Source organism: Melospiza melodia, chromosome 4 (assembly GCF_035770615.1).
Source record: "Melospiza melodia melodia isolate bMelMel2 chromosome 4, bMelMel2.pri, whole genome shotgun sequence".
NCBI lineage: Eukaryota > Metazoa > Chordata > Aves > Passeriformes > Passerellidae > Melospiza > Melospiza melodia.
The window spans coordinates 65,399,381-65,421,074 of record NC_086197.1 but is presented as its reverse complement, the minus strand read 5'-3'; the positions used below and the strand labels follow the sequence as shown (position 1 = coordinate 65,421,074).

General features: G+C 35.7%; 1 protein-coding gene across 2 annotated transcripts in view; it reads right to left on the bottom strand.

Annotated features, from left to right (window-relative positions):
• Positions 1-21,694, bottom strand: part of PPP1R12A (protein phosphatase 1 regulatory subunit 12A) — a 113,893-nt gene that overhangs the window by 20,160 nt on the left and 72,039 nt on the right. Inside the window, exons 6-17 of one of the 2 annotated variants that reach the window (XM_063154980.1) lie at positions 19,686-19,760; positions 19,149-19,237; positions 18,864-19,021; positions 14,050-14,171; positions 11,346-11,561; positions 10,465-10,559; positions 9,368-9,490; positions 7,826-7,987; positions 7,208-7,384; positions 3,493-3,583; positions 1,863-2,060; positions 1,518-1,686 (exon numbers count right to left, since the gene is read on the bottom strand). In XM_063154980.1, coding sequence (XP_063011050.1) covers positions 1,518-1,686; positions 1,863-2,060; positions 3,493-3,583; positions 7,208-7,384; positions 7,826-7,987; positions 9,368-9,490; positions 10,465-10,559; positions 11,346-11,561; positions 14,050-14,171; positions 18,864-19,021; positions 19,149-19,237; positions 19,686-19,760 — 1,675 coding nt within the window. The remainder of the gene's footprint in view (positions 1-1,517; positions 1,687-1,862; positions 2,061-3,492; positions 3,584-7,207; positions 7,385-7,825; positions 7,988-9,367; positions 9,491-10,464; positions 10,560-11,345; positions 11,562-14,049; positions 14,172-18,863; positions 19,022-19,148; positions 19,238-19,685; positions 19,761-21,694) is intronic. The other variant, XM_063154979.1, reaches the window with a different exon arrangement.

The window sequence follows — 21,694 nt, the reverse complement described above, 5'->3', positions numbered from 1 at the left end:
TCCATTTTTGCTGTAAGGAAGAATAAATTGGGACCTCCTAGATTAGATTATTACTGTATTACAGATATCCTTTTTCTTTAAAACTAACATAATGGCAATTGAAAATAGATGTAATAACTCAGGATGGTGTTTGCTACCCTATGTGTTCACAAGCAACTTGTGGAAAAAAAACCATTAAAAAAACCTGCCCAAACCAAAGTTCTTTGCTTATTATCATGCAGTTTGTTCAGCCTGATGTTCTTTTATTAAATAATGAAATCACAGAATTGAGTCCAGAGAGAAGAATCACTAATCATTAATAACTATCATCACTAGTCTCCAGAGGTAAATAAACACTTTAGAGTGAAGCAAAAATTAAATAGGAAAGAAGGGAAATATATCTGTGGTGAACATACACCTTTCCACATGTAATAAACTAGGATTTTACCTCTGGGATTTCAAATGATAGTGTATTTCTCCTCCAAATGTCATAACTTGAAAAAAACCAGAACCTGTGGTAGCTAATATTTACCAAATGAAAATATTTTCCATAGAAAAATCTAGCATGAGTTTCCTAGAGTAAGCATGCATTACAAAAGAATCATAATCCAAGTTTCAGTTCACTTTAGGACAAAGGGAAAAAAAATCAGAAAGTATATCCAGCCCCAGTAACTATGGCAATACTGCTATATAGTTCATGGAGATTTCGTCAGTGGATCATTTTATCTGACCCTCTGTAGAACAAAATGATCAATTTCAATCACTAAACCCCACTGAAGTTACTGATCAATAACTTGAATTAAAGTATTTCTCTCAAGTCAACAGTGTCAAGTCCAAGAACAGGAGATCACACTGTTAACAGGCTCCTCATTTGACAGGCAAAGAATCAGGCACATCTCTCAAAATTATATCAGGGGACTCACATTTGAAATGAAGGCAAAATCTCTGTGACATCAGAGAACATTTTGTGATCTCTGTATCATGCATCTAATCCTCAGTTTAAGATTACATAAACCAGTTAAAGCATACAGAAGTATGGTTACATTTGAACCGCAAAGGGAAACATCCCCTTTCCTTTTCCAGCTGCTGGTACAACCCTGAGAGGTCCTTAAAGAAATAAAGCATCATTTCAGTCCTTCAGTGTGGAAGGACTGAAACAAACCCCTAGTTATTTAGCAATTATTTAATAAAGTAAAATTCCTTCTTAATACCTGAAAGTATTTAGACCCTGAAATATAGCATTTTATTACAGGGACTGTGTTAAAGTAGAAATTACAGCATTATGTGCGTATTTATGGGAGTATATTTGAAATTTCTGTGACCCAAAAATGGAAAAAAATCACACGGCCGCAAAACACCACCAAATACAGAAAATCTTTTTTCCTCTCTGAAAGTTTTGAAATTTCTTACAGAAGATTTGAGCAAGGTACATTCCCAGTGGTCTTATGTATCTCACCGCATTCTGACATACCTATAGGAATGTAAACTGTCCTTTGTCAACAAAATAACAAAAACTCCTTCCTAAACAGTACTCCTACCTCTCTCACTTTCCTTTGTTCCACTCCGAGAATAGGCAGAAGTTATACCTATAAGGCTGTTTGGTCTGTTTAGCTGACTTGAACTGGATAAAGAGCTAGTGGACGTGGAGAGCGAAGAGGTGGATGATGAGGAAGTCGAAGTGGAACTTGGTCTGTAGCGATGATACGGCTATTCAACAGAAAAATGTCAGAATTAATTTACCAAGATTAACAAATACAAACCACGGGATATGAAAACATTTAACCATATCAATTACTCTTACAGTACTATCAAAATTAATATAATATAGTTGGAGTAAAGATTCATATAATTTCTATACCTAAAGAGACTCATCATGAAAATACCTCTTCAGCAGTTCGGGAGTATCTTTGTTTATAGTCATCATCTTTAGTTTCAGATTCTTTCTTTTCTTCTTGTTTTTCTTTGTCTTGCTTTTCTTTCTCCTCCTTTTCTTTTTCTTCATTTTCCTGCTCTCTGGTTCGTGAGGGACGACTTCTTCCTATAGTTTTTTCAGCTTCTTGAAGATCTGTCAGTGTTACGCCCTGTGAAAACAGCAGTCAGGAAACACCACTCAAATATAACGTTAACATTAATGGAGATGATCACATTACATAAATATTTTAAAGAAAATATTCAACTTAAGAAAATTAAATCTATCTATTAAGAAATAAATTTTACCTACATATTCTACCTATAAGCTTTCCTCTTGAATCTTGGAACCAAACATCCCTCTGATATGTGGCAAGTGTTTGCTGTAATGCAATCCACCACAGACTGTCCAGCAAGCCAATTTTTAGCTGAACTAGTAGAGATTGCATAGAAGATCCTATAGAAATAATTTAAGAATCCAATAGATGCTTTTAATACGATCAAGAGCATAGTAAATATTTCTGAAAGTACCCTAAAAATATAATACTCATATTTTCAGAAAGGTTAATACTTTACAAATTAATTTCTTCCAACTGGATTTTTAGGTCAGCAACACTAAAAAGTCTCTTGTTATTTTTAGGCTATAAGCTAGTTTTGAAATAAGTTTAGAAAGCAAACAATTTTATGAAGACAGTTTTTTTCTACTGTACTTTTCAGCTGATGCCTTACTGAGACATTGCTCAAAACACTTTGTAATCTACTCTTCAAAGCCAACTTTGCATCTTATGAGTTACTGAATTGCTTTGAGTGTTGATAAAGTTTAATCCAGTAATTCCTGGTAGCTTCTTCACTGTAAGGATTCAGCAATAGTTAGCCTGTAGCCTGACCATCATTCAGGGCTCTGAATTAGTACTACAAAGTAAAAATATGTCCTATACAATGAAGTTGTATCAAGCAGTACAGATCTCTCATTTGGAAAGCTAACCAGAAGTATATGAGGGGTTTAAAACTGCAAAGATTAGAAAGCAACATCAGTAAGCAATGTAGCTATGGACTCAGCCTAAAAACAGGAAAGGAAAATGGTTACAGTACTTTGTGCTGTTTTATCCAGGGACTGTTTGCTGATAATTCTCAGTTTGCCGGCAGACAGTGGTTGGCAATTGCTCCACTGCCCAAAGAGCATTCAAGTACCATTAGAGATACCCTATTTCGCTCCTGCCACATTGCTCCCTGTGACAGGACTGTGCTAGTTGCTGATAGATACGGATAAAAACTGGCAAGAAATTCCAAATATATCAGTACGTAAACTCAGAGAGAGAAATGCTGCAAGGAGATATGCAGTTAGATACTAGATTATTAGCACATAATAAAAACCTCTCTTTTAGTGTGTTTCCTTCTCCAGAGAAATAAGATTAAAAGTATTTTTTAATGTTATGAATCTTATTAGCTATCCATGTTGATCAACTCAATCATATTATCTACAATAGCTCCTGCACAGAAAAAAAAGGTTAGAAATGGATGCAAATGCAGTATGCTATGCCTGTTTCTCAAGAATGATGTTATAGGTATGTTTTCAAACATGTAGAAGCTTTAGTAATACTATACCTGTGTAGATCTTCTAGACTGTCTTGCTTGCCTGGATCTAGCTTTTCTTTGGGACTCGGACTCTTCATCCCGTACTGGAGTGAGGTATGATCTAAAGAGTTAATTACAAACAAAATTGGCACATGATAATTTCTGCACAAATTTATTAAATGGTCAAACCCCCCCCCCCCCAACAATGCAGACTGAAAACAAAGGCAGTCATAAGAAAATATTTAACTTTATGGGATAGATTACATTTTAGACATTTCATTCATCATACTGATCTATTTATTCATCAAGACAGTAGCTTTAGAACTCAATTAAATAACACAGTTTTCCTACTTAATTTAGATTTCTTTTTACCATTTTCTATAAATTTAACTTCAGCTCATTTGGTATATCACTGGTCTACTAACACAGGGGTAGAAGACCTCAGAGATTCAGCCAGTTAGACATTTATATAATCAAATATGTGTATGCATCACCTTTTAACATAACTTATAAGGTTTCAGAAAAAGCCAAATCTACTGTTAATGCAGAAAATCTAATTGTACCATCCATTTCACTAGAAATTAAGAATCCCTGAGGAGGTGGTTACCATACTTTCACATTAATCATCCATGCTTTGAGTAATCCAAATCCCTTTGAAAAAAATGAGCTTAAAAATAAATCCTCATGAAACCCACAGCAGTCCTGCAGAATAAGCAGGTAAGTGTAATCAAAGATAAAAGGCTACTAGGGTGGATACAAAGTCTGGATTCTTTTTAAGAAATTCTCTAATCCAGATAACAAGTAAAAATCCAACAGGACATAGATACATGCACAAATGCATAAATTTGTATGTATGTAAACCCATAATTAAAGAACTTAAAATATTTTAATGCATTTGTTGATTTTCTATGGCAGAATACTCTGGGAAGCTGCTATAATTTCACATAGCTTTTAAATCCTTAAATTGGCTAAAATTAGAAAAAAAGTGAAAAAAAAATTTGAAAAAAGCGAAATCAAAAGGTTGCCTAAAGGCTGTTTAAAACCTCTCTGAGGCGTCTTTAGCTCAGATTCTATAATATTTTCTGATTGTCTCTCTTTATATATAATTAGTTAAGAATAGTTAAGAGTCACTGGATAAAGTTTCAATAATTTGCTAGTGATTATGCCATCAGTTATTAACACCTAAGTATGTATGGAAAGAGCAGTTTGCTCACCTAATAATATATTTAGTAGCCTTAGCACATACTAAAAAGAGTTCTGAAACAATCATAAGATTTAAAAAACTACATTTACACAGACCTATGGATTACAACCTATGCTCTACCCCATTAAAATACTTACAACTTACTGCTATACTTAAAAATGTTGAAACAAATCCCATCTTATGGTGCATCTTAAAAAATCTACACTATGTAAATTTGATTTTCTTATTGGGTCTCTTGCAAGCAGCATTTTTGATTGACTTTCTACTTCCCAAAAACTCTAGGCCATTAGGCTGCTTTAGTTAACCTGACCTGAACCACCACCTACCTAGGAGGGCTTGACTGCAGAGCAGGTATCATCTTTAGGGCTTAAAATTGCTACAAAACTGTTTTCCATAACTTTCTTTTTACTAACTGCTGTACCTGCACCTACCTTCCAACAAATCTGAAATACTTTAAACTGCACTGAGAAAAAATGAAAAGTCTCAGCTTTTCAGGTGCACATTGCAGCTACAGTCAAGAGTAGAAAGTGCTCTTCCCTAGTATCCCTTGCATGTGTCACACACAGCTACCTACGCTGCATTATTCACAATACAAAGACTTAGAGACTCAAGTTTGTAATTTCCTTCCCTGATTCTCTAAACCAATCCTAAAAGTCAAATGAAGAATATAGCTTCTTCAGCTGTTCCAAAAGAATGCACCATTATGTGCTTCATCAATAAAGTACTTTATTCCTCACTTTCAACTATCTTTGAAATAAGTCTTGCAAACATACTTTCTAAATATACAATTTCAGTCAATAAACACAGATTAACTGACTTCATTACTTAATATATAGCATGTAATATTTAATATAGATTTATTTTTTCATGTGCATAGAAACATATGTAGATACACACAAAAATAAATCTGTCTGTATATATACAGATAGATATGCCTGTGCTCATATTTAGAGCACAACATTCTCAAATGCATGCAGCAATTATTCCAATTTTGATTTCTAAGATTCATGGATATACTAATATGCCATCAAGAATGCATCTGCAACAGTATATTACACAATCAGCCCAGTCAGAGAAAATCACAGCATTTCAGGCCAACTATCTTAAAAAAGGTATCTAAAACATATGTACTTTATGCACATTACTACACATACACCGGTTAGAGCAAACGAGACAGCAAAAGCCTAATTCTAATTTTCCTTGCCTTTCTAGCTATGTAAGAGAGATATAGCTATCTATCTAGATATAAGACTGAAAGAGCATTTGAATTCTAGAATTTGAACTACTCTGAATTACTCTCAAGAAAACACACATTTTGTTGATTATGCTTTCAATTTGTTGGGTTTGGTTCAAATTTCACTATGGAAAATGCAGGTTCTGACTACTGTAGCTATTGAAATTGATTGTTAGCACATGCGGACCCTTCCTGAATCACGGTGGGGAATAATAAAAACATAATCCACTTATCATAGAAGATTTTTCATCTCAGTTTTGGGTAGGAAGGCAGACTACAGAAAACAGACTACCCTAATTAGGCCTCTATAAGGAATCTTTAAATGCTGCTGCCTTAAGTGAACCAAAAGAATACAATTTTCTCCTGTAATAAAGAACAGCTTCATTACCTCCTTGAACATACACAGATACACATATCTGGCACTGATACAGAAAGTACATTTTGAACCTACTACAGGAGCAACACACAAATCTGAACTTGCAGCAGGAGGGTTAAAGGATAAACATTTATAAGTACCCAGAAAAAGAAGAACAAAGGAAAGCTAACATGAATTACCAGTCTTTTGAAATCTTATTTTTGCTTCCATAAATAGAAGGAAACAACTCTTTATGGAAACAAATACGCACCAATCTTATTCATCCTTCATAGAACTGTAAACAGAAAAACCCACCATATTCTTAAAATAAGATTTACATCAGCTTCTTACTCATTCTTCATACTGAATATCTCTTAAAGCATTGCATTTAAAATTGTATGACTATCTTTCAAGTAGAAGAGACCCTAAATCATGCAATGAAATAAACAGAATGTGTTGGGTTTAATACTCTCTTCTCAATAATGTCCAGCATACAAAATGATTGAAAAACCACTATGCTGTGACTTATTAGCATACTGCCAATTGCACACTACCTCAGTCTGCAGCATGTAATTGTAGTAATTAATTAATTAATTGATAATTTAATTATTTTTAATTCGGTGTTTTTAGAGAGTTGCATTACTGGTACTTCTAAGAGGACCCATTTAATCTGTTAAGATAAATAAAATCTGAAAATACCATATACCATATGAGTAACCAAGACCAGTCAAAAACATACAATATCACAGTTTAAATTTCATTAATGGTCTCTATTAGTACTAAGCTCTTAGATAAACTGAGGTACCAGTTGTTTCAATGCACAGCAAGAAAACAACATTGCTTTACACCCCATACCGTTCAAATCTGTGGTAACCAACACATTCCTTTAAATAATAAATAAAAAGTATAACTTTTGGGTAAGAGCAACATTACTCTTAGGACCTTTACACACCTCCGTCTCTCCCTGACCTCTGATGTTGAGGACACAGTGCCAGAAGTAGCTGTAGTCATGGCTGTAGTAGTGGCTGCAGCATTTACAACTGATGGTGCAACAGGAACGGTCACTGCTGTAGGAACACTGTCCTTTTCTTTCTCAGTACTATCCTCAGCCCACAAACGATTTGAGGTACTACAGCATAACAAGTAGCAACACAAAAAAAGAGAAAAGGAAACAGCTAAACAATGAAAGCACTTTACTAAACAACTAATAACATGTAAAATGAGGGATGGATTTTTTTTTAAGAAACAAAGTGAGAAAGGTCTCTACTATGAAAGCTCAGCTTGAGCTATTAAATTGAATAAATTAAGAATTACCAGTTCAAAATAATTGATTTTTTATTCTCCAGACCCTTCTAACATTTGATTTATTCTTTTATACCGACATGGCTTTCATGCTACAGTAGAAAGCCATTCAAAATTTTTGAGCCAAATTGAATAAAATCAAAACAAATTTAACAGTAAAGTGAAAAAATCCAGAGCCCCAGGATGTACTAAACAAGAACGCATGCACATACATAAGCACACAGTAGACCTGACAAAAAAAAGGAACAAAATGTGCTGGTGCCATTACCTGCTTTGTACACCTGCTGAAGTAGAACCCGTTGTACTCTTCGTAGTAGTGTTTGTGCTGGCAGGCAGCGTTTTCTGAGGACCAGCAGAAGAGGTAACTGTTGATGCAGTACTTGGAACATTAGAACTTATCAAATCATCTTGTCTTCTACCAAAGGAGCCACTGAAGGAGAGACATGTACAATGATGGCATTTATTACTGATATTTACTCATTAAAATATCACCAAGCTGTGAATAATCTACTAAACTTCTGCCCATGTATTCTGTGCCTCAGTTAAGTCTTGGAAACTTCTGGTGCAAAAGAAGCTTTTTTCCAGTTTTTCCTTGGCTAGGACTTTTAATTTATGATTTGAGGGCAGCAGAAGTGTCCCCTAGTCCCAATCATTTCTTCACCAAAGAGGATAAAGAATGGAATCTCACTCATTTATATAAGAATGTCTTGATCAGATCTACTAAAGCATTCATATAGGGCCCCCAATGTCCCATTTTTAAACTGCTGTTTCACCCACACTGAATACCTCAGAAAATGCAGAACCTTACTGCACAGCTTGTCAGGAAAGAAAATGTCATCAATATCACTCCTCTTATAATTTGAAAGCAATTAAATATACTGCCCCATTTAAAAAAAAAATCTTTAATCATTCCCAGGAAGAATAACCTCCCACTCAGGTTTTTCCCTCGCTCTTCAAGCTATAAAGCAGACCCAATGGTTTACAAGAAATAAATATGCATTATGCTGTATGAGACAGCCTGGTTACTGATAACATCAATGTCAAGACTCAAAAAAATGCTAAGTATGTACCGTGTACATCAGCAGCAGGTACCAATATGCAGCTTAGTTATTCGACTCTTTTTTCCTTGATCTATTCATTTTAGCTATTTATTGCCCCACTAATTACAATGAAGAATTTGACTCACATAACTACACTGAAACTACACAATGCAGCAAAGTTAATAATGTAGTATATGTGCAGCATATGATTCCTCCTAAGAAAATTCTGCAAGTTAGGAACCAGCGCACCTGAGAACTATTCTCGTATTTTCATAATTTACTTTGCATTCAAGTGAATTTTAGGTATTTTATGATGCTGATACTCAACATAGGTATGGCTATAATTTACAATTAAGGACAGCAGTCCAATACCTCCAAGACTATCATGCCATAACCAGAATTCAACAGAGACAGTGTCTTCCCCCTTTTCATATAGCAAGCAGAATTATACCTATTGCAACATTTTGAAAAATTGTCTTTGACTACTGAACTAATCTGGAAAGCGTCAAATGAACCCCAAACTGAAATAAACCACAGGAAAAAGCAAGCATCTAACTTTAATTATATAGATTAAAATCAGCACAAGCACTCCATCAGCATACAACTGCATGTTTAAAACCAGCACAACTATTGCAATATGCACTTTGCAATTATTATGAACATGGCAATATGTCACCATTCAGTTTTAAACTGTCCTTACAAAATGATTCAGTGCTTGTTAACTTTTAAGCCTATTTTGATTAAAAAAAAAAAAAGAGAAAATCCCACACCTTTTTTGATAACTTGTGTTTAATGATGCAGGACCTTCATTCAAATTGTTTTTCTTGACATCTTCCTCCCATTTTCTCCTGGTGTAGGAACTGCCACCACGTATTGAACTAGCAGATGAATCCCTGTAAAAGAGATTTTAGTTTAGCGAACTCACATTAAAGAAGGCTGTTCTTGGATGTGAGTTGAACAGGAACTTTGAATTAAAATCCTGGATAACACACTTAAAATAAACATAACTGAATAAGGAATAAAATTGCTTTTATGGACAATCGTTTTCAAGCCTGTGTGAAAAAATACTACATTCATAGTAACACAATTAGAAATATAAGAAGAAAGTAGCATCAAAAGAAAACTGCTAAAGAGGACCTAATCAACATTAAATCAATTGCTGCTTTTTATCTGTGGGCATTGCTAGCTTTGTTTTTCTCCAAAAAGGAACAAGATGTTTTTCTGTTTGCTCCTGAGATTATCCAGTGCAATAAGGGAAATCTACTTGGCTTTTTTAATAGCTGATTTGATGGCATTTTACATTCTTTGATGTTATAAGAAGTTTAAAAGCTGGCAAGCCTTTAGAACTCATGATACTCTAAGACCAGCCTAAGAAGGCCTGCAGTAGCCATTCCTGAGGGGTCTGACATGTATCACTAGCTGACATGACTTCAGTCATAAGGAATTTCCAGGCTGTTGTTGCGTTTTACAGCAGCAAGGAATGACCTTGCAAAAAGCTACTTAGAAAAACTATCCCAAAAACTGACATACAAAAACTGAATTTCTAACAAAAATACCAGCTCAAAATTTGAAGCTCAGACAATAGGAAGAATAAAACATGTCTTTCACAAAATTATATATAAGGCAATCAGGTGTAGGAGGCAAAATAAAACAAAACTTTGAAAAGATGTATTCTATGTTCAGATGTACCTCTTTTTGCATGATAATGTATGTTAGCACTTCTGCAGTTGCAAACAGTTGGTTTTCTGCATAACCTATACAGTCAGACAATGCTATAAATTAGCACAGTTTTAAAACATCAAAGTTTGTCAGTCATTCTAAAATCTTATTTAATTTCATATTAAATGATATATAACTTCATAGTCACCTGTTTTCTTTTTCATCAATGTCAGAGGTACTGGCCAGCCGTCTTGGTATTGTAGGTGCAACATATGCAAGTCGAGTTCCTTTTCCATCTTTCTCCTGAAAGACATCAGTTTTTTTGTTAATTGTTACTATTATTGATTATCTTGTCTGGAAAAGGATCATTATGCCAACTCTGACCATGTTGACTGTAGCCTGATTATACAAATGAGTTCAAAGCTTTAGTTAAATATCATAAAAGACTACAACAAGAAAATGAAACTGCTAATGTTTCCATTCTAGTAATGCTAATGACTTTTTTTTTCTACTTTGCTGCAGTACACTTCCATCAGTGATTCCTGAAAGCAACTGGTTCAGTATTTTTATATAGCACAGTACATTACTATTCTTAATCTTTAAATCATATAAACATTTGTATTTAAAACAGAAGCACAAGTTTTATTTTGTTCAGGTACCGGAACAACACTTGGTTTAGCGTATCCATGTTTAGTTACAGAACCAATTTTTGAAGATAAAAAATCACTACAAAATGAAATTTAATACAAAAGAGACTTCTTTCATTTGTAAGATTATTTTAGCATAATTCTCCAAGTGATGCAAATGCTATCAAATCTCCCATGTCCCCGAATTGCAAAAATGACTACTAGCTTTGCAAGTCCTAATGAGGAATAAAATGCCAGACCTATGTACCAGGTCACCAGACACTGAAGGAGCATATTACACTTTGAGAGATACTATAAAGAAGCTGTGTAATTTAACTTTTTGGAATTTTAGGGAAGAACGGATGTGTAATACAATCTTACTTCTATAATATATCATTAACATCTATATTAAGAAAGGTATAAGAAGTCCTCAAAAATGTTGTTTTATCCTGAAAATTATTACCTTTTCTTTGTTGTCCAGCGAAGAGGAAAGTTTAGGGCTTGATGCAGAACGCATAACACCTGCAGAGTCCTTTTCTTTCTGAGCTTCTTTGGAAGCAGTAATCTCTGCAAGTGCACCATAACTACCTGTTTTTCTAAGACCCAACCTCCATGAAGCAGGAGATTCATCTTTCCTCTCTTCATCTTTGGGAGAAACCTTGGTTGTAGATGTTGGAAACTATAAAACACAGGAAAATGAATTTACATTATTAATTTATCTTATCTGTGGTAATTCAGGCTCCTTGCAAAGATTCAAGAACACAACTGTTTTTAATAATCACAAGTGCTGAACTTGTAGGGAAATTGTAGTGAGAGGCAACCTATGCACTTTTCTCTTGAATTAGTCAATGGGATGAGAAATGTAAGACCGGTCAAGGAATACCACTCTTATAAAAGTTAGCTTACAAAAACTCACACTTTGTAATACACGCTGTGAACTTGAGATAAAAACTTAGAAACATGCAAATCTGGTATTAACATTTTGATTAAATATGTTATTTTGCAACCTGTACATAAACCTGTGCACACAAGAACCTCACCATAGATTTTTCACCCTTACTGGGCACAAGAACAATGCCAGTTTTGCGCAAGCCCTGCCTCCATGATGCAGGATCTACTGACTCCATGACAGGCATGATAGGAGGAATGAAATCATACTAAAGCCAATTCAGACAAGACAAAGATGAAGATTGAAAGGAAGGAAAAGAGAAACCAAAGGTTGTTTTAACACCATATAGCTTGTTCCTAGGTTTATAGTAAGTAACTCTTCATTATAACACAAAAACACCAAAAAAGCAGTTAGAGACTTAAAACCATAGTAACAGATAACAACTAAATGTAACACAGCATGTTTACCTCATTCAGAGACAGAATTACAGCTTGCATAGAAAAGAACAACAAAGCCTGTGACCTAACAAGGTCTGTGGCCTAAATCTTCACACTGTTGAGAGTACTGGAAGATTCACACTAACATATCCCTCATCTTCTTACCATGTATCATTCGTATCCCTGAATCACATTCCACATGCCAACAGCTAGCGTGGCTATCCTCCCAGACTTGCCTTACCTTCAGTACCTGCAGTCACAGAGCAGCAGACTGAAGGAAACCTGACTTAAGCTTAGTATACTGCATCTGCACCTCTTGGTTTGGCCATCTGTGATGTAAAAGCAGAACTGCCGCTACAGCAGATCAGATGGTGCAGACCCAAAAAGGCAGGTGCAAGATCACACACAGAGCGCTGCTTTACCTTCACTGGTAAAAACAGTTTAAAGCATTTTTGTTTATTGACAGGAGCTGTAACTGCTCCTTTAGATCACATGTACCTGCTATGTTACAAGATAATATTTTTGATATGAAGTGCATTTATTTTATAGCTACAGAAGGCCCTGAGCTTTCCTAGTAATAGGAAGATAAGTGCAGTTTATTGTTAGCCTGTACCTTTTACCCAGAAGACCAAAATATAAACCATTAATTTCTGCATAACAGAATCAGAAGTGTATTGATGATTTATAAAAGCTTGTAATTTAGCTTAAAATCAAGCTTATTTCCTCTCTTATGAAAATACTCCCCCATAGCATTCAATCACATACCTGCACCTAAAGTATACTTTGTAAAATGAACCACTATTAGATTCTACTGTGAATATGGAAGTATAACCCCAGTAAGCTCCCAGGAGCAAAATACAATTCAGAGTAGTATGTCCTAGTAGTATGTCTTTTCCTTCTACTGTGGCTGCAGTATATCATGGTTACCACTTCTCCTGAACATGCATTTCAGATGCACTAGTACAGGGCTACACTTTGATGATGATGTGTACAGGAAAGTTGTAAGGAATGACAAATGAAGATGTACTGGCTTACTACCCAGCTTGCTCTGATATTCTAAAAGTTGGACTTCTGACTATGCTTTCTTATCTACTGTAATTTTTTTACCCAAGATACCTATCTTCCCCTTACCAAGTAAAACCAAAGTTCATCCAAATTAATTTTTCCTGTAAAGTTACAAGCTGTAAAAGCTTCCAGCAAGCAATATGGCTTTGCTAGGTGTGGCTTTGAGCTATGCATTGAATAAATCATGTGTCCCTGTTACCTAGCTCTTCCACGAGGTCCTAACCATATTAAAACAAGGATGAGACCCACACAATTTTCTACTTCTTATTTCAGGTATAATTTTCAACTTCTCTGCCGAAGTACTAGCTGAATACTCCAAGGGACTCCCAAAAGTCACATGGTCATGCCTGCCTCCCTTGAATTAAGTGCATCAGAAATACAGGTACTGAGAAACACAAGAACTGTAGGTTCTAGAAATTCTGGAGGAGTTTGACATAGAAAAGACTTCCAAAAGATGAAGTTTAGTTTCAGAAAATACAAGAACTCCACTCACTATGCAACAGCATTTTCTTTTTCAGAATGATTTTACATTCAGCTATTTAATAGCTCTGTATTTTAGGTCCCTGTGCAGAATTGAAGTCATTCAAAATTAAAATTAACAGCATCTGGGGAAGAACATAAAGTATTTTAGGAATCTGTGCATACTCTTCTCAATTCACCGGTCAATCAAATCAACTATTTACACTAGAATCAAAAATATATACTTACACAGAAAAAAGAAAGAGAAAATCATGGGATTACAATATAATATAAAATAAAAAGGTATTTTCTTTTACCTTCTTAACAGGGGATGTAGGTGCCCCTTGGCCACCAGCTACTGAGGGCGCCGTCGCAGCGACTGATGCTGATTGTGTACTTGTGGTATTTGCATTATTAGCTGCCAAGGTTTTGGTCTTATCTGCAAAATATTGACAAGATTTAATCTTCATTCTTCATTCACAATTTCATCACCTTTACAACACCTAACTGAATTTTCATCCAAGAAATTTCACAGTTAACTTTATGACCAGCATTTTATTATTTATTCCTCAGTGTTTTCTCTCTCACTCTTACTTTACATCTTAGCTAGGTCCACCTTGTTTTCCTAAACAGTTGAGCACACAGCATGCAACAATGTTTTTGTATTCATCAAGTGTTACCACTCAGAGATGCAGAGGCAGAGGTACAGAATCATTCAGGTTCAAAGTGACTCAGGAGATCACCTAACTCACCCTTCTGCTCAAAGAGAGGGTCAATACTGCTTATGAATTAGGTTGCTAAAGGCTTTGATGAGTCACATCTTGGAAACCTCTGGAGACAGAGATTTCAGTCTCCCCAAACAGCCTGTATTTCAGTATCTGGCTAATGACCATAAAAACTGAAACAGTGGGAGATCTGTTAGCATCTCATCTGATCTCATTCATGCATATAAGTATCTTAAAGGCAGGTGTCCAGGATGGTGCCAGACTCTTCTTGGTGCTGTCCAGTGACAGGACAAGGAGCAATAGCCATAAACTAAAATACACGGAGTTCCACCTCAACATGAGGAAGAACATTGAGGGTGGAAGAGTTCTGAAAGAGGTTGTCCAGGGAGGTTGTGGAATCTCCCTCTCTGGAGACATTCAAAACCCACCTGGCTGCTTTTGTGTGTAACCTGCTCTAGGGTCACCCTGCCTTGGCAGGGAAAGTTGGACTTGATTTCCAGAGCTCCCTTCCTACCCTATCCTTTGATTCTGTGACTCTGTAACAGTTAATTAAGCACAGAAGGCAGGGGCCAATTTAAAACGAAACCTTTATTCTCTGCTAATTATGCATGTTTGAGTTCAAAGAAATAATTAACTGTACAGAGCACATCAGGAATTCTGGTCACCAGAATGACCTGAGACAGGGACTTGCCTTCCAGAGCACCTATTTACCATTTGCTTCGTTCCTTCTTTGTCCCTTGCTTTTCTTACCCACATTTCACTGTCTATCTACCTAGTCTCTTCTGCTTTCTCCAAATTCCTTCCTCTGCCCATGGTTCATAAACCTTAACCCTTCTTACACAAACTCACAGAAAATGTCATGATTGAGATACAACAACTGCTGTCACTGCTTTTGCTTGAGCTTCATAATGTTACACCTCACTTCTGTTTCGTGTATTTGAACTGCACTTTCTTCATGCTTGGATGTTGCCTCCTATTTGTTAGTGCAGTATGAAGCAACATGGGGGTTCAATCTCCAATGGTTTTGGCCTACTAGAGACACATCTTTCCATCTATGTGACCCATACAGCCTGGGAGCAATTAATTTAGAAAGTATACAAGGTTTTCATGCAGTGTTCTTACAACTACCATTTAAATTCAATAAAGTACTGATATACAATTACAAGTTGTGTAATTCACAGTATTGGTGTTACACACTTGTTTTAGTTATGGACATAGTTGAACAGATGTTTTGAATGTTAGTTAAGCAGTAAACAAATACAAATATAAATAGCTTACATGACCAACAGCCCTATATGGAAAGTACTTTTTAAACACAAGTGAAAAAAATGGCTGGTAAAATTCTAGGTTATAAAAAGCTGAACAAGGCAATGTGGACTTACAGTATGATTCGAGATGATACACAGGCAGATCTGATAGAAATTTGTAAGTAATACATCTTTAAAATACACAAAAATGATTCCTTAAATTTTAGCTTTCAGTTTTCCAGGTTCTGTACTGCAGCAGTACATAACTCTGAACTTCACATACAGTGTTAGCACCTTCTCCTAACAGTTTAGTCAGACAAAACAATCCTTTTCCAAGCCGAGAACCAAGAACACCGTTGAAGTTTCAGGCCCAAAAGTTATAAACAGTGAATTGAGAAGAGCAATCTGGGAGAATGGGACTTCATAACCTGAAGCTGTAATTGGACATTTAACCCTAATATGTAAATGGACCAAAAGTTACAAAAGTCTAAAAATTTGTGATCTGTTGTCCATCTTGGGTGTAGCCTGGGCCTGGCTCTTGTACTGCCCAAGGTTCATCCTTTGACGGTTTCTCAGGTGTTTAGGTGGCCTGGAAAGGCCCAGAGTGGCCTTGGACAGCCCGGCGCTTCAAAGGACGAGGAGAGACTTCTGATCTTTTCTCGGTCTCGGTGTTTATTAATTGTTTATCTAAAAGATTTTCTTTCAGCCCAACAGAGGTCTGCACAGCAAGCCAGCCATGGGCACACTGAGAGCCCCCGGGGCGGTCACTTATCTTTATACCCGAAGTTACATATACAATGTTTATAATTTTTCCCCAATACCTTCTATCCTTATTAACCGGTGCACTTCTAGTAAAGACCAATCCCAAAGTGCCACCATCACCACAGAAGATGGAGGCCAAGAAGAAGAAGAAGAAGGACAGGACACGCCCCAATTCCTCCATCTTACTTCTCTAGACGCCCTTGTACAGAAATCTTAAACCCTGTGTTCTACACTCTAATTAACTTATCCCTTCACCATTCACCCCAGTGAAATCCTCCCAGTCCTCATACAGGTGTCGTCTCCCGTGTAGGATCAAAGTCCAGCCACCAGACACTTCTGGCAACGTTCCAGGACTCCCGAGCCCCCCAAGGGTGTTCTCGGCCACTCTGCACCTCAGTCCTGAGGTGCTGAGATCCCACAATCCTTTGAAGGCCTTTTAATAAATACCTACTTTATTCCTTTAACTCTGTCTAGCCTCTGTTCTAGGTGGCCTCTCAAGGCATCAGAAAAAGTTATCAGGAGTGAAAGCATGGAAGGAAAAAATGGATTTTTCACAACTGTATTCTGAAATTATTAATAGAGCAGCAAGAGCACAGTTGTATGCATGACTAAGCTGATATGGACTAATTAAAAAAAATAGAGTACATCAAAAAGAGTAAGTTACAAAACCTGAACTTAGGAAAATTTTATTTTTTATCTTGTTTCCCTGTCCTTTGCAATAAGCTATTTTCATATTCATGTTTTCCTTCTTGGTCTTACAGACAGAAGTGCATTTATATTTAAACTATATTCTCACATAACCAATGAAACAAAAACACAGGAAAAACTTTTAATTATCCCAAAAGATTTGAAATCACCATTTCTACAGCTTTAGAATACAGAACACTGTTAAAATATTCCACAACCAGAATGCTCCTTATAATAATAATATTTTTCACTTGAAAAATCTTTCACTACCTTAAGCTGAATAATGGTAAAAAAAAGGGAAAGTAAAATCTTGGAACTGAAGAGATGTAGCTCTACAGGGAAAAGCTTCAAGTGTATCTTGCCAAATAAAGTATGATAAAGCCTTGTTGATATTAAAACCCCTGAAGTTTACATAAATTAATTCTTGTGTCACAGTCAAATTTTCCTGGCACGAACTACTGGCAATGAAGAGAACACAGTTACCAGAGTCATAAAGTTCAGCAGACATTACAGTCAGCTCAGTGACAGAGAAATTACTACATGTTATATATTATAAGTAGTATGAGTTTAGCAAAGCTCAGTAAATAATGGACGCAAGTACACTAAGGTAAAAAAGTAATTACAAAGTCTGCCAGACATTTTTTTTCAGCTTAATATTGAAATGCTGGATTATTTCAAACCAAAAAAAAAAAAAAAAAACAAACCCACAACAGAAAGTTTGGTTTCACAAGTTATTTTTACTTCTATCTACATTAAATACTTATGATAAATTGGCTAGCTCTGAAATACACTATTAGTCTTGCCTTTTCAGGTGTAGAAATTAGAATATATTAAAATAAAAACTGACAGCTCACCAAACCCGGTTATTTTTAAAAGTTAATGTATAAAATATTAACAGGCTGTTTCTAATGACATCCATGCCTCTGTAAGGTACTGCTGCACTGCAATTCTTATATTCTTTATTAGGATTAAACATATAGCTTTAAACACTTATTGTCAGACACTTGTTTCCTGGTTTGAACGGAAAATACACATTTTGCTCTTTAATTAGTACTTACTGCTCTGATAATTGTTCAGGAAAAAAACAACCCACTAATTCTATTTCTTAGGAGAAAAATACAAATGCAAAATTTTTCAAAGAACATTCCTCTTGAAGTTATATATGAATTAACAGTCAAAATTAAAATAATACATTTAAAAGTTTATCTCAGAACACACTGAAAATATATGCACTACTACTTTATGAATACCTGAGCCAGATTAAGTAGTAATTACTTCAAGATTGTAAGAACAAATGAGAATGTTTGCACTTCTTCTGATTCAATCTCTGCACCAGTTCCACAAGCAAATACTGCTAAGAATTCTTCCTCTCTAATTTGACCTTCTAACTTTTTCAATGTTTCTGACATGCTACTTCAGGCTTATATTGTTTTATCTATCTAATTAACAGCATCTATTTGTTAAGCAGCCAATCAAGTAAGCTGGCAAATAGCTTTAACCTAAGTAGCTACCAGTGCAGACATCCATTGGATACATCTGTTACAACTCAACTTTAGACATATACAAACTTACTTTCAAATAACTGGAAACTTAGTGAAACACAGAAGAATAAGAGAAACGTAAGATACTTAACTCTCTATCATGTGGATATTAAACAAGTAAATTTATAAAGTAAATATTTAATGAAATGCAATGCTCCAAATAACACACCTGTCTCTGCTTCAGATTCTGAGTCATCATCCTCTTCCTCTTCACTAGAACAACTGGATTCATCCTTCTTTCCTTCTTCTTCTTCATCTGCTTTCTCTTGCTCCAGAGACTCTATACTAGATGCATTCTTTTCTTGCTCCATAATCAGCGTCTCCTTACTGAGTTTGTAAAGAAAAGTATTTACTAAGTACTGAAAAATTTACTAAAGCCTGTTAAGTAGGACTTTGTGACAGTTGTAAAGCCATCTTTTTTAAAGACTTCATATTTTTTTTTATTTTTACTTACTTTTTAAATGTTTTCTGTGTCTGATTATTATCCAAGTTGGCTGTGGATTCAATTAGGGGAGATTTCTTTTCACGTTTTTCACTATGAAGCTTCAAAACAGAAAATGATGCAGTTTAGTTGTTACAATGGCATCAGTGCGACAAAATAACAAATGGAGGGGAATTTCTAATTACTACAAACACTAGAATGTGCAAAAATTTCAAAAAGTATGAATGTTCAAAGCTCTAAAAATCTTAGAAACTGTTATTCCAAGTAAAATGCTCATTGTTGATACCTTGGATCATCAAATGCCCACTGGACAAGGCAAGTTGCAGATTGCCTTTTTTCTTCCAAGGCTTTTTTGGTCACCATAGGTGACAAGTAAAGGCATAAAAGACCTTTTGAGATGACTGTGGCTTCACCTGAATTGAAGCCCTGAATTTAAAACTTTAGTTTTAATTTTTATCCTGCCCTGAGGAGGATACCATAATCATATGTATAGTAAAATGCAACATACATACACACACACACACATATATATATATGCACAAGACCTACCAGATTCTGCTTCTTTTGTAACTCTTCTAAATATCCTAGAATATCTTCATCTGCCACATCAAATGCTGTCTGGCCCTGGAGAAAGGGAAGAAGTAAAACACCATAATTGTACAACAGACTTTAAATGTATGGGACTACGATGTCTTCTCATCACATGATGATGCAGGTTAAGGAGAACATTTAGAGAGAGAAATTGGAAAATATGAATCAAGCTCTACTGCAAACTGTTAGTCTGTCAGTACTTGAAAACAGTTTTGCAATATTCACTTTTTTTTGGGTGGGGTGGGGGGGGAGAAATTCAAAAAAAACACTTATACCTGATGAGTAAACACATTTTTAAGTGGTAAAAGACATGACAATAAAATTTTACTACTGTTTGAAGGAAAAAAAGAACACCACGAATGAAAAGTAGATTGATGAATATCATCTCACAGTATTAGTGCCAAACAAATGTTCACAATGGCAGTTGAATCGATGGATCCTGAGCAGTTTGGTATCCTGCCCATCTTAGACTATTACATATAGCTTGATTTTTGAAGTTTTAATGATTTAAAGGAGTTGCACTAAATTTAAGCAGTCATGCATTCACAGTTTACAGCAAAACTCTATTTTACAATTTACATTCTACTTTATAAAAATCTGCTACAACCACTTGTTACTTCTCTTTAGGGTATGATTTCCATGGGCCATATACTTGAAGGCTGGAATCTAGGCAAAGTCCTGTATTCACTGGCATAAATGCAGCCGCATCAACATGCTGGGTGGGCTTACTGAGATGTTGGGGGGGATCATGACAAGATCACTGTACTTCATATGTAAAGAAGTACATATTGTACTTCTGTACAATAGCCAGTAATAAAAACAGCGCAGTCATTTAAATGTGGCCTCAGCAGCTTATAAAAATAATGAAAGGTGCTCCTGTTTGTCTGTGCTTATTTCAGTTTCTCAAGATGTTAACTAAAGGCAAATTATTCCTAATTACACTGTGAAGACTATCTTAACTGGTTAGAAAGGATGAACCTTTAAACTACTAATTCTGATCACACAGCAGAAGCACGTGCACCTTTCAACAAGAATTAGCAAAAACAGCTTGAGGTCTTCTACCACGTGAACTATTAGCACAAGTTTATATTTCCATTATAACTACAGTTTTTAATGTGACCTTCTACTTTCAGGTAGCTGTTAGGTGGTAGTTAGACCTACTATGACCACAAAAAGTCACTTTGCAGGAAACCGTTGCAGTTGGAAGGTTACATCTAAAATCAAATCTGCAACAGCTGATAGCTGAAGTCAGGTGCCTAAACAATAATGGCTGAGTTCTCTGAGATGCTAAGCACATACAACTGAAACGAAATCCAGAGCTTTCAATCCCCCTATCTCTGAAAGCAAAATGCTTACTAGCTTACTTAGAAACAGGCAAATCTTTCCTAGCTTGCAGAAACAACTCCATATGAAAAAAAGCTGATAGGTCTCTATGCCTCCTTTTTGCTTATTCTTCTCCAGTGGATTTGAACGTACTAGAGAGTGCTCTCTAGTGCATAACCCCAGCAAAAAATCTAACACATAAATTGGAAGGAGAACAGAATCTATCTGTAAAACACACTACGAAGAGAAGAATGAGAGCTCAGCACTGGCTGAAAGAAAAGGTTTGGATCCTTTCAATGGCTATGTGAACTCATGAACATATTTATGTCTACTGGGAGCAAGATCAGCAAGCCACACAGGCCATTGCATGAAAGTCAAAAAAATAGAGCTTAGGAAGCATTCAGGTTATGTCCAGGGGGTGCAGAGCTGCCTACAGCTTTCTTCCATCACACCCAAATCAGCATAATATAGTGACAACTCTTCAATATACCAACACAAACTGATTTTAAGAGTTAAATCACTACCCAAAGGCACCATCATCATCATCTCCAGAGATCAAATAAAAGCCTGAAATGCAATCCATCAAGTCACTAATTTTGCACCTCTGAAATGCCAACAAACTCTTTCAATTGTTAATTTCCATG